The sequence below is a fragment of the Arachis hypogaea genome, chromosome 6, assembly GCF_003086295.3.
Source record: "Arachis hypogaea cultivar Tifrunner chromosome 6, arahy.Tifrunner.gnm2.J5K5, whole genome shotgun sequence".
NCBI classification, from domain to species: Eukaryota; Viridiplantae; Streptophyta; class Magnoliopsida; order Fabales; family Fabaceae; genus Arachis; species Arachis hypogaea.
In genome coordinates, this window is record NC_092041.1 from 14,178,387 (window position 1) to 14,189,333 (window position 10,947).

The 10,947-nt window shown below is 40.5% G+C and overlaps 1 protein-coding gene across 1 annotated transcript; it reads left to right on the forward strand.

Moving 5' to 3' along the window:
• The first annotated feature begins 5,896 nt into the window (after positions 1 to 5,896).
• Positions 5,897 to 9,116, forward strand: LOC112696177 (BTB/POZ and MATH domain-containing protein 2). The gene is made up of 4 exons (XM_025748798.3): positions 5,897 to 6,835; positions 7,625 to 7,973; positions 8,154 to 8,430; positions 8,731 to 9,116. Exons 1-4 carry the CDS (start codon positions 6,408 to 6,410, stop codon positions 8,916 to 8,918), a joined length of 1,242 nt encoding a protein of 413 aa, XP_025604583.1. The 5' UTR covers positions 5,897 to 6,407; the 3' UTR covers positions 8,919 to 9,116.
• Positions 9,117 to 10,947: the final 1,831 nt, after the last annotated feature.

Genomic DNA, 10,947 nt, shown 5'->3' on the forward strand with positions numbered 1-10,947 from the left:
AGAGCATAGGACCATTTTCACTGAGAGGATGGGATGTAGCCATCGACAAGGGTGATGCCTCCAGACGATTAGCCATGCAGTGACAGCGCATAGGACCATTTTCCCGAGAGGATGAAAAGTAGCCATTGACGACAGTGATGCCCTACATACAGCTTGCCATGGAAAGGAGTAAGAAGGATTGGATGAATGTAATAAGAAAGTAGAAATTCAAGAGGAGCACAGCATATCCATACGCCTATCTGAAATTCCCACTATTGATCTACATAAGTATTTCTATCTTATTTTATTTTCTGTTTATTATTTATTGTCGAACTTATCATAAACCATTTAATCTGCCTAACTGAGATTTCCAAGGTAACAATAGCTTGCTTCATACCAATAATCTCTGTGGGATCGACCCTTACTCACGTAAGGTATTACTTGGATGACCCAGTACACTTGCTGGTTAAGTTGAACGAAGTTATGATCACACCAGGGATTATTAAGATCCCAATTCATCACACCATGATCTCTTTGGGGTATTTTTGATAGAGCCAATATTTAAATTTCATGCAAGTACAAAGAGACCAACTTTGAGGATCACAATTTCGTCCACCACTCATCCACCGTGGGTATCGGAAAGCTATCTTTAATAGTGATATTATTCAGGGCTCTATAATCTGTACAAAAATGCCATGTGCCATCCTTTTTTCTTACCAAAAGGATTGGGGAGGAGAAGGGGCTCTTGCTAGGTTGGATGATGCCTTCTTCCAACATGTCCTTAATCATCAACTCAATTTGAGTTTTCTAGTAATGCGGATATCGATAGGGGTGAGCCTTGACCGGTGCTGCACCCTGGACCAAGGGAATGCCGTGATCATGAGAACGTTGCAGGGGTAAACCTGATGGCTGGGCAAAAGCTCCTGAATAGGTGTTGAGAAGCAAAATTAATTCTGGAGCCAAAGTTTCAGGGAGTTGTAGCTGTGGTATCAAGGACTTTTCGGCTGGTTGCACCTCAAGAGTAAAAACTTCAGCTATAGAATCGGTACAAATCAAGCGTCTGATGTGATGAAATTGAGCCTGCGCCGGGGTATGAGACTTTTCGCCTTGTACCATAACAAATTGGCCATTATGTAAGAACCTGAGAAACGAGGAATCATAATCAACAATATGAGCCTTCAAAGTCCTCAGCCACGTCGTCCCAATCACTAAATCACCTCTGACAGCATGAAGAACAAACACATCGGGAATAGTCACTGTGCACCCACGCAAATTTACCTCAAAGGCTGGGATATAACCTTCCACTTCCAACACATCAAAATCACCTACCATTACTTTGATACCAGGAGCTGGCTCGATTGGAAGATTTAAGAATTTTGCAATCCACGACTGGATGAAGCTATCGGAGCTGCCACCATCAATAAGGGCTTGAACTTCCAACCCATGGACATGAGCTTTAATACGAATCATCGCTGGACTAGAGGTGTCGTGCATGGCATTATAAGATAAATGGTGCCCCAAGACCTGCTGCTCCAATTATGGCACAACTTCCCCATCACACAAAACCTCATCCATATTCACTTGTGGCTCTATATCATCTTCCATTTCAAGCTGGAGAGATATGAATTGGCGGTTGGTGCACTTGTGTGTGGTTGAGAACCTCTCATCACACCAATAGCATAAGCCCTTCTCTCTTCTACTCTGGATTTCAGCTGGAGTAAGACGCCGAGTGGCATCTCGGTTTGAGGTCACAGGTGGGCGTTGTGGTGGTGTAAGAAGGAGGGGAGGGAGGGATGAACGTGTGGTCGGTCGCGGAGCAGTGCTTGAAGCATGGGTAGCAAATTGGGGACAATGGGAAGCCGGCCCTGAAGAGTGACGGGGGTTGGGGTTAAATTTATCCTCATATAATCCCGCCAGAGTCACATCACACATCAAACTTGGGGGACACTGGGCTTTCACCTCCCGCCGAATATCCGACCTTAAGCCACTAATAAAACAATCCTTAAGGGCGTCAGGGGGTTCAAGCTGAGTACGGTTAGCTAACGCAACAAATTCGGTGTAATACTCACCCACCGAAGCTTGCTGTTCCAACTTGAAGAGCAATTCCCTAGGAGATTCGAACAAGGAAGGTCCAAACTCAAGCTCAATCGCCCATTTGAGTTGCGTTTATGAGCGAAACTGGACAGCCCTCTGTGACATCTGGAACCATGGGATGTCCAGACCCAACATTTGAAGCGCTGCCAAACCCACTTGCTCCTCATTAGGAACTCAGAAAAAAAATCAAAATATTGATCCATGAAAAAAATCCAACCCAAGGCATCATTCCCATCGAATTTCGGTAGATCGAAGTTCACTCTTCGGGGTTGCAAGCCCGCACGAAACGGCTGGTCTCCAATTGAGCTCGTGCCATGTGAGAGTTCACGAGAAGGAGAGTTGGAGCAACGCGGAGTGTGAAGTAGTTGTGTGATGGAGGATTGAAGTGCATCAAATTTCAGATTCATCACCTCAGAGGCTCTGGCCCGCTCTGCTTGATTTTCCTCCGCCGTCGTCTCAATCATCTGGTAGAGCTTCTTAATATCGGCCTCCACGCCTTTCATTCTCGTGCCGTCGGCTATGGACATGGGCAATGAAAGCACCAATTGGAAGGGTGATTGATGAATTTTATTGAAAAGCAAAATTAAACCAGTACAGTAGTAGTGTGATGCAGCATCATGAGTATAATGAAGTAATAAACTAATGAAACAATGAGAATGTATAGAAAGGAAAAATGATATATTCCAGTAACATCAGCACCAAAGGGATATGACCATGCATTCTTCCAATTAATTGAACCTGTCAAGAATGTGAGAATAGAATTTAGCTGAGGGATTTAGTATAGGAGAGCAGAGGAAGGAGAATGGGGAATAGAAGGATATTGAATCCACAATTATGAGAGGGAACAAGAGAATACCACAATACGCTATCAAACATAATTCTCCAGTCTCCTATTAGTAGCTTTCACTCTTGTGCTCCTGCGTGGTCCCTGATTCGTAACTAACTCTGAATGGGCAGCATGGCCTTCTTTTACGTGCCCAAGCCCACTAATATTCGTTACATAATGATTGTGTTACTTGGGAGATTTTGGATCTGTGTCTTAATTGAGAACCAGAATCAGAGTTGACTACATCTTCTGATTGGGAGGAGACAGTAGGAGTGTCCTTGTTGACCTGCTCGCTCTCTTCAGAACTCTCAGTTAATGACTGTAGTATCAACTGATAAGAAATTCAGAGTTGAAAATAGTTAAGGAAATATGAATTAAGATACATCTTAAGTTAGAAAAGGAAGTTGTGAAATTATTACCTTTCGAGAAGTCCTGGTAGGAGTTCTTCTACTTTTATATGGTGGTGGTTGAGCAATTTCAGCTTTTCTTTTTTGAGTTTTTTTTGGAAACTCTCAGCAATAGGAGTGGTTCGAATCACAGCTTGTTGAATTTCTTCTAAGGTACGGGTGTACCTAGAGTAGTGAGCAGCCCACCATTCAAAATTGGGAGTGAAATTGAGTTGGTTATTGTCAAAATCTTTGCAAGAATGCAGAAGGGAGAAAATAACCCAAAATCTATCTTCATCTGATTCAGTATCTAGAAAATTTGGTTTGTATTCAGACAATCGAAAGCCACCAATGTATTGTTTGTCAGTATTACCACCTTCAGGTTTTGTCATGAAGTTTTCGAAAATGGCGTTAAGCCACATTGGAGGAGCCATAGAGGGCCTCCTACACGGATGAGTTTGTTGTCTCAGAGGTCACAAACATTGACCAAGCTCTTCGAAAATGTGTCCTAGAAGAAGTTTGGCCAGATTGAGGAATTTTCCTTCGTGAAGAAGAGTGGCTAAAGAAAGATAAACTTTTGACATTTGGACGCTTCGAGAGCAGAATAAGATCGCATTCAACCAGTAAAATAAGAAGGCAACATGTTCATTATCAGTGATTTTTGTACCTTTCGCACCCATGTTGTGGACAATAAAGTCACTGTAGGAGGTGGTCAGAACTACATTGTACTGACGTTTTGACTGCATGTTAGGAGTACAGTTTGGAGAATTAATTGGAAGCCCTGTAATGGCAGCCACATTTAGAAGGGACATTCCAATCATTCCACATGAAAGGTGGAAATTGTTAGTCGTCCTATTCCAGAAACAATTCATGAATTCCTGAAGATCTCTAATCAGCATTTTTTGTGGGCTCAAGACGTCGATACCAGGCTGTGAAATCGTAGCCCCTAGGACTAATCTTTGAATTATTCCTGAAAGTTTTTTGGTTGATAAAATGAGAAATATTGAAGGAATGGCTTATCAACAAAGCTTCTCCTTTGGCACTGGGGAAGAAAGAGAGTTTTTTGTTCGCTTTTTTCTGAGATTCAATTGGTCCAAAGAAACAGTGTGTCTCGGCTCCAATGGTAAAAGGAATTAGCATTCTAGTGTCTTTAGATAATAGATGGGGATCGTCGATGACCTCGTCATTGACCTGGTTGAGAATGCGAAGAGTTGGCGGAGATGACGTTGTTGTTTCGTGACCTTTTCCCTTATCTTGGGTGGTGGTTTGGAAAGAAGAACCAGCCATTTTCAGTGAAGAGTAAAGACTGAAGATTTTGTGAGGAAATTTTAAGGTGTAGAGAGAACTCATAGAATGATAGGGTTAAGGAAGTTTGAACAAAGACAAGAATGATGAATTTAAACACACTGTAGCTGTTACTAGAGAAGGAATGTGAATAGAAGTAACTTCGTGGGGAAGGTGAGGTGGTGAGAGAGAGAGCGCAAGCCTCGGGAGACGTGTCGAGTAAAACAGTAGTAATAGGATTTTAATGATAATTATTGCTGATTTAAAAACTGGTGATTTTTGGATTAAGTGCTTTAATTTTCGATAATTTTGTCGAAAATAACCACATTAATCCAAATGGGCAATTTGTTGATCGAAAAAATATTTTCGATACAAGTAAGATAAATCGAAACAAGTTGTATGGCCTTTTCGAGAAGATACAGGGTCGAGATGAAGTTGAAAGTAATCGGCTCTAATTTAGGTTTCGAATGTGCTGCCGATTGGAAAAGCCAAATCGAGTAAGAGTCTCAATTCGAAGAATTAGAAAGAGCTTTCGAAGAGCTGTTCGAGTGTTGATGGAAGCGGAAAATTCGTGGCTTTTATCACACGAGGAAAATATTGGAAATATCCACAATCTCACAATGGAAACGGTTACCAAGAGTAATTGCATTTCAAATTTGTGATTTTTCATTTAATTGTAATTAATTATAATCCAATTTACCGTTATGTAAGATAGTCTATAAATACTGTGAAGTGTTAGGGAATAAATGTTGGAACTTTTACTCAAAAAAATACTCTAAGCATTCTCACATCCCAGCGAATCCTTGAGATTGCAATCGAGTTACACTTTCTGTAGGGCTCCTTCCACGTTCTTCTTTCAATTTAATCTTTCTGTAAATTTGACTTTTCAATTAACTTTATTTACAAAGTATTTTTTATATTCTTCATCTAATTTATCTTTCTACGTTTTCATTCTTTACGTTAAAGTCTTTTAATTTAATCGAAGACATTGTTATTATTTTTTTCTTTTAGTGTTTATGCAAATCTGTTCATTTACTATTTATTTAGTTTTCAAAACTTTAATTTTTAAATCGCATTTTATCAATTTACAAATTTATTTTATTTTATTATCAAAATTTGTCTAATCAAAGACGCTTTGATACACTTCTAAAAAACAAGTACTCGCACAAAGAAGTAGGTTTCGCTTCCAAACCACTAGATATCGAACTATCATCGATTTGCAAAAAATCGACAAAATACAGACATAAACCACCTTGAACAGTTAAATGCATGCAAAATCCTACAAAAACAACCGAATAAAGAGAAATATCTAACATCACTAGAATTTAATCATCACTATTAAATACTTTTTTCTATACAGAATGAAGAGAATGCCTAAGGTAGTAGTCTCCAAATCAATCTGTCAATGAAGGAAGCAATTTCTTCCCATTAAATAAATAATGCAAAAAGTAGTTCATCAAAAAAATATTTGGATGTTGATATCTAAAATTATAAATGATATCATTATACATATTACATAGAACCAAATTAATCACAAGAGCTTAAGTTGTGCACGGAATCCGTGCCCTTCTCTCTTTCTTTCTCTCTATTCTATTCTTCTCCCTCTCTTAGGTTCTGGGAATCCAAATTCGAAACCCTAGAAGTTCAGCTTCCAGAACCTGACAATTCCCCTAACGGAACCCTAGATTTTCTCAGCATCCTGATCAAATTACTCACCCAATCGAGTTCACATACTCTAATCCACGCCCCGAATTTTCCATTCCCAGTTCGTCTCCAAACCCTCGACCGGCGTGAGTTTCCGAACAATTCGATCAATTTAGCTACCGTGGCTCTCGCGCATGGGTAAGATTCTCCGAGAAACCGGGAAACCGTCCTCCAGTACTGCTTCGCCGTCATCGTCTTCAGCTCCGGCAACGACGTCGTCTACGTCCGTGACCGAAACAGTTAGGGGGTCTCATCATTTCAAGATCACGGGGTATTCTCTCTCAAAGGGGATTGGAATTGGGAAATACGTGGCCTCGGATACGTTCTCGGTTGGTGGGTACGATTGGGCGATCTACTTTTACCCTGATGGAAAGAGCGTTGAGGACAATGCCACCTACGTTTCTCTCTTCATCGCTCTCGCCAGCGACGGTACCGACGTTAGGGCGCTTTTTGAGCTGACCCTTTTGGATCAGAGCGGGAAGGAGAGGCACAAGGTCCATAGCCATTTCGAGAGGACGCTCGAAAGCGGGCCGTACACGTTGAAGTACCGGGGTAGCATGTGGTATGCTAAATTTTATGTAATTTGAGTTCTAGAGCTTGAAGTTTATTGCATCTATTTATTTTGATTGATGCTGTTGTTACCAATTTATGTTATCTGATCATTTGGTATGCGTTTTATATGCGTGTGGAGAAGGTTTAACTGTGTGACTGGCTTTTTGTGTTGATGTTGTGGAAACAGATAATGGAATAATAATTTGAGGAAGAGGAAGAGGTGATTCTCATGTTGTTTTATGAGTAATTTTGTGCCATTTGAAACAATTACTTCGATGATATGCAAATTTGTCACGTGTATGATTATTTGTAGGCATTCATGTTACGGGAGCTCTTGGGGACTAGTTGGTTTTTATTTCATTTCATGTTTCTAAGTTTTCTCTGCTTTTGGGGTTTGAGTCTTATGGAGGAAATAGTGTAACAAGATTTTATTTCTTTTACTGTCTTATTCCCTTTTAGCTCATAAAATTATGATATAGAAAACACTAAAAGTGAAATAAAAAACAAACAGACCCTTGTCTTCTCTCTGTGTTATGAATTTATTTGTCTCAGTTGTGGTTTATATGCACAAGAAGACCATACACGAGGTGGTTACAGGAGACCTACGTAGACATGATACATGATAGAGCGCAATGACATCGTTTGGTCTATATCGCCAACCCCACTAGGTGGGATAAGGCTTTGTTGTTGTTTTGTTGTTCTGGTTTATTTGCACCCATGCACACAAAACTTTTTGTCCTAAAGCCAGTCCAAAGAGTTTGTTAAATGCTGATTGGTTGTCTGATGCTGTGTGTTTCAGGGGTTACAAACGATTCTTTAAGAGAACGGCTCTAGAAACATCTGACTACCTTAAAGATGATTGCCTATCTGTGAATTGTAGTGTTGGTGTGGTGAGATCACACACAGAAGGCCCTAGAATCTATTCTATAGGAATTCCTCCATCTAACATTGGTGAGCAATTTGGTCAACTACTGGAAAGCGGAAGAGGAACTGATGTGAGTTTTGAAGTGAATGGAGAAATTTTTGCGGCCCATAAATTGGTACTAGCTGCACGATCACCCGTTTTCAGAGCCCAACTTTTTGGTCCTATGAAAGATCAGAATACTGATTGTATAAGAGTTGAAGATATGGAGGCTCCAGTCTTTAAGGCATGAGTAAATGCTGTTTTGCTATTCTTTTTCAATTTGCTTTGTGTTTCTGCATGCTTGGCAAATATGGTTTTGGACATCGGGGTGTTTTCTTTTTGGGGGGGATGTACATATGCTTTGGGTTAAGGTCTGGGACTCCGGGTTTGTGTATTATTGTAAGCTGTGAAATGTTTTCTGCAGGCATCACTTCATTATATGTACTGGGACACACTACCTGATTTGCATGAGCTAACTGGACTGAACACAAAATGGGCAACTACCTTGATGGCTCAACATCTGCTAGCGGCAGCTGATCGGTATGCCTTAGAGAGGCTTAGGTTGATGTGTGAAGCAAGTCTCTGTGAAGATGTTGCAATAAACACTGTGGCTACGACTTTAGCTTTAGCAGAGCAGCATCATTGTTTTCAGCTGAAAGCAGTCTGTCTCAAGTTTATTGCAACCTCCGAAAACCTCAGAGGTGTGTATTTTCTTCCATGGATTTCTACTGCTCTGCTCACAAATATTAGAATAAATAACTAGATTATTAGGAATTGTAAATCGTTGTTCCGCTATAAAAGTTAAAATTTATCAGAAATATAAAACGTTTGAGTGCAGAGATCATTGATAATAGTAAGCAAACACCTCATAAAAGGGTTTGCAAGCTTCCTAATGCCGGAAATTATTTTGTTAATTTAATCTGGATTGATTTGAATAGAAATATTGATCCACCTTTATTTCTTAATAAACTAAAGTATTTTCCCCCGTTTGGGACTTTCAGCCGTGATGCAAACTGATGGGTTTGACTACTTGAAGGAAAGTTGCCCTTCTGTACTGACAGAGCTACTGGAGTATGTGGCTAGATTCACTGAGCATTCGGACTTGATGTTCAAGCACAGGAATGATGTACTCCTTGATGGCAGCGACATAAATGGGAGGCGGGTGAAGCAAAGGCTTTATAATAACTAAGTCTGTGTACACTGTACTCAACTCGAATTGCTCTCTGTAAAGTCTTCTTTCACTCTCCCTTTTTTAAAAAGGATAGCGAGATAAGCTTTATAGGATTTAGAGTCAATTTTTAATTCTTAGCTTATTCATGTGTATGAGACGTAAATGTAATGTAATCTGTGATAGTGTTGTACTATCAATGCTCCGTTTGATTGTGTAGTCTTCTGTAATGCCTTCAAGTTCGTTTTAGTTTTCGTTGAAAGAAACGTGTCTGAAAGTAGTGATCACTGATCAGTCAGCGTCTGTTCAGAGTTCATGCATTCTTTTACTGTTATCATCTTAGAGACGTTAGAAAGGTATCCTCTGACGAAATTCTCCCTATCTTTCCATTTAGCTATGGCGATGATGTTGCCAATACCTCTTTTTTATGCGTTCTTTATTGAAAGCCACCGTATCAACGCGTGCCAAGCATCTTTATAGCAATACCTTTTGTGTTTGTCCGTTATCATGATTGCTATGTTTCTCAACTAATGATTAATGGGATATAAACAAAACTTTTACGCAACACAGAGTATTTAAAATAATAGATCCCTTATTTGTTTTACTCTATTTGTAATCGATCTTGAAGGTCTCAAGTGCAAATAAACATCAATACAATTGCGTATTCACTCATGGGTCATGGCTCATGTTATTTTGTATGTTTTTTCCCCCTTACGTTATATTTTCATGTTTGTAAAACACTTGAACCAATTTAAAACATTACAAAAGAATGAAAGGGTTAAAATATTTTAAATAATATAGGATTTAATTTCTATACTATGACTATGTGACGTAATTATACTTGGTAGTTAAATAATAAAAATGTAAGTGTTCCGGACGTGAGATTAGGATTACCTCTTGTTCATACCCTGGCCCAATGATAAAGGTCCAGGTCCAAATAAAAGGCCTAATCCGAAGAATTGAGCCTTGTTAAGTACCGACTTTCATATTAAGAAGTCGGTGTTAACTGCGACTTACTCTAAAGAAGTCGGACATGAGATTAGCTGGCAGATAAACACTCATTCAAATGAGTAACCGCCCCTAAAATCTCTCTAACCGCTTCATCGAGCCATATCTTAACCTCCCTAAGATAGAGGGACGGTTAACACCCAAAAGATACGGCACTACTCCAACGGTGGTTATTGGCTCACCATTATAAATACACTGACACCCCTCAGGTATCTCTAAGCCCAATACTCTCCAGACCTGCTAACACCCTTGCTAACTTAAGCATCGGAGTGTCTTTGCAGGTACCACCCCCCATTCATTCACGTATACAAGTCGGAAGGAGGCTCCAGCGTGCGAACCAGCTCGGAGACTACCATCCGCAGACGATTGGGCCAACTAGCGCCATCTATTCTATTAATCTCCGGTTACCCACCGTAACATTGGCGCCGTTGCCGGGGACCCGAGAGATCATCCATCGATGGCGGACAGATCCCACGAAGAAGGCCATGTGGAGACAGATTCTGAACAAGAGAATCTGGACACAGGCAATAACGATGTAGATTTCACCCTCCACAAGGAAATCGATAACCAACACAGGGAAGGCACCTCCGGAGTAAAAAACCCAAAGGTGAACTCCTCAGAAGGGCGCGAGTCAGAAAAAGAAGGACCACCCCATGTAACTGAACTCATGGGATTAGTCCACAGCCGCCTGGAACAGTTAGAGCAAGAGCGAGAGCGGCAAAAGGAAACTGAGAAGAGCCTAAAAGAGGAGATGGAACGACGAAAAGAGTTAGAAAGAAAACTCTTAAAGTTGGAATCCTCCCTCAAAAGTCGCAACTCCCATGACGAACAAGAAGAGCCGCTCTTGGGTGAAGAGGATCTTTTTAGCGAGGACATAATGAAGGCAAAAGTTCCGAGGAACTTCAAAAGCCCCGATATGGACCTCTACGATGGAACCACGGATCCAAAGCATCATCTGAGCAACTTCAAAAGTCGGATGTACCTAGTTGATGCCTCCGACGCTACGCGATGCAAAGCCTTCCCGACCACTCTATCGAAAGCA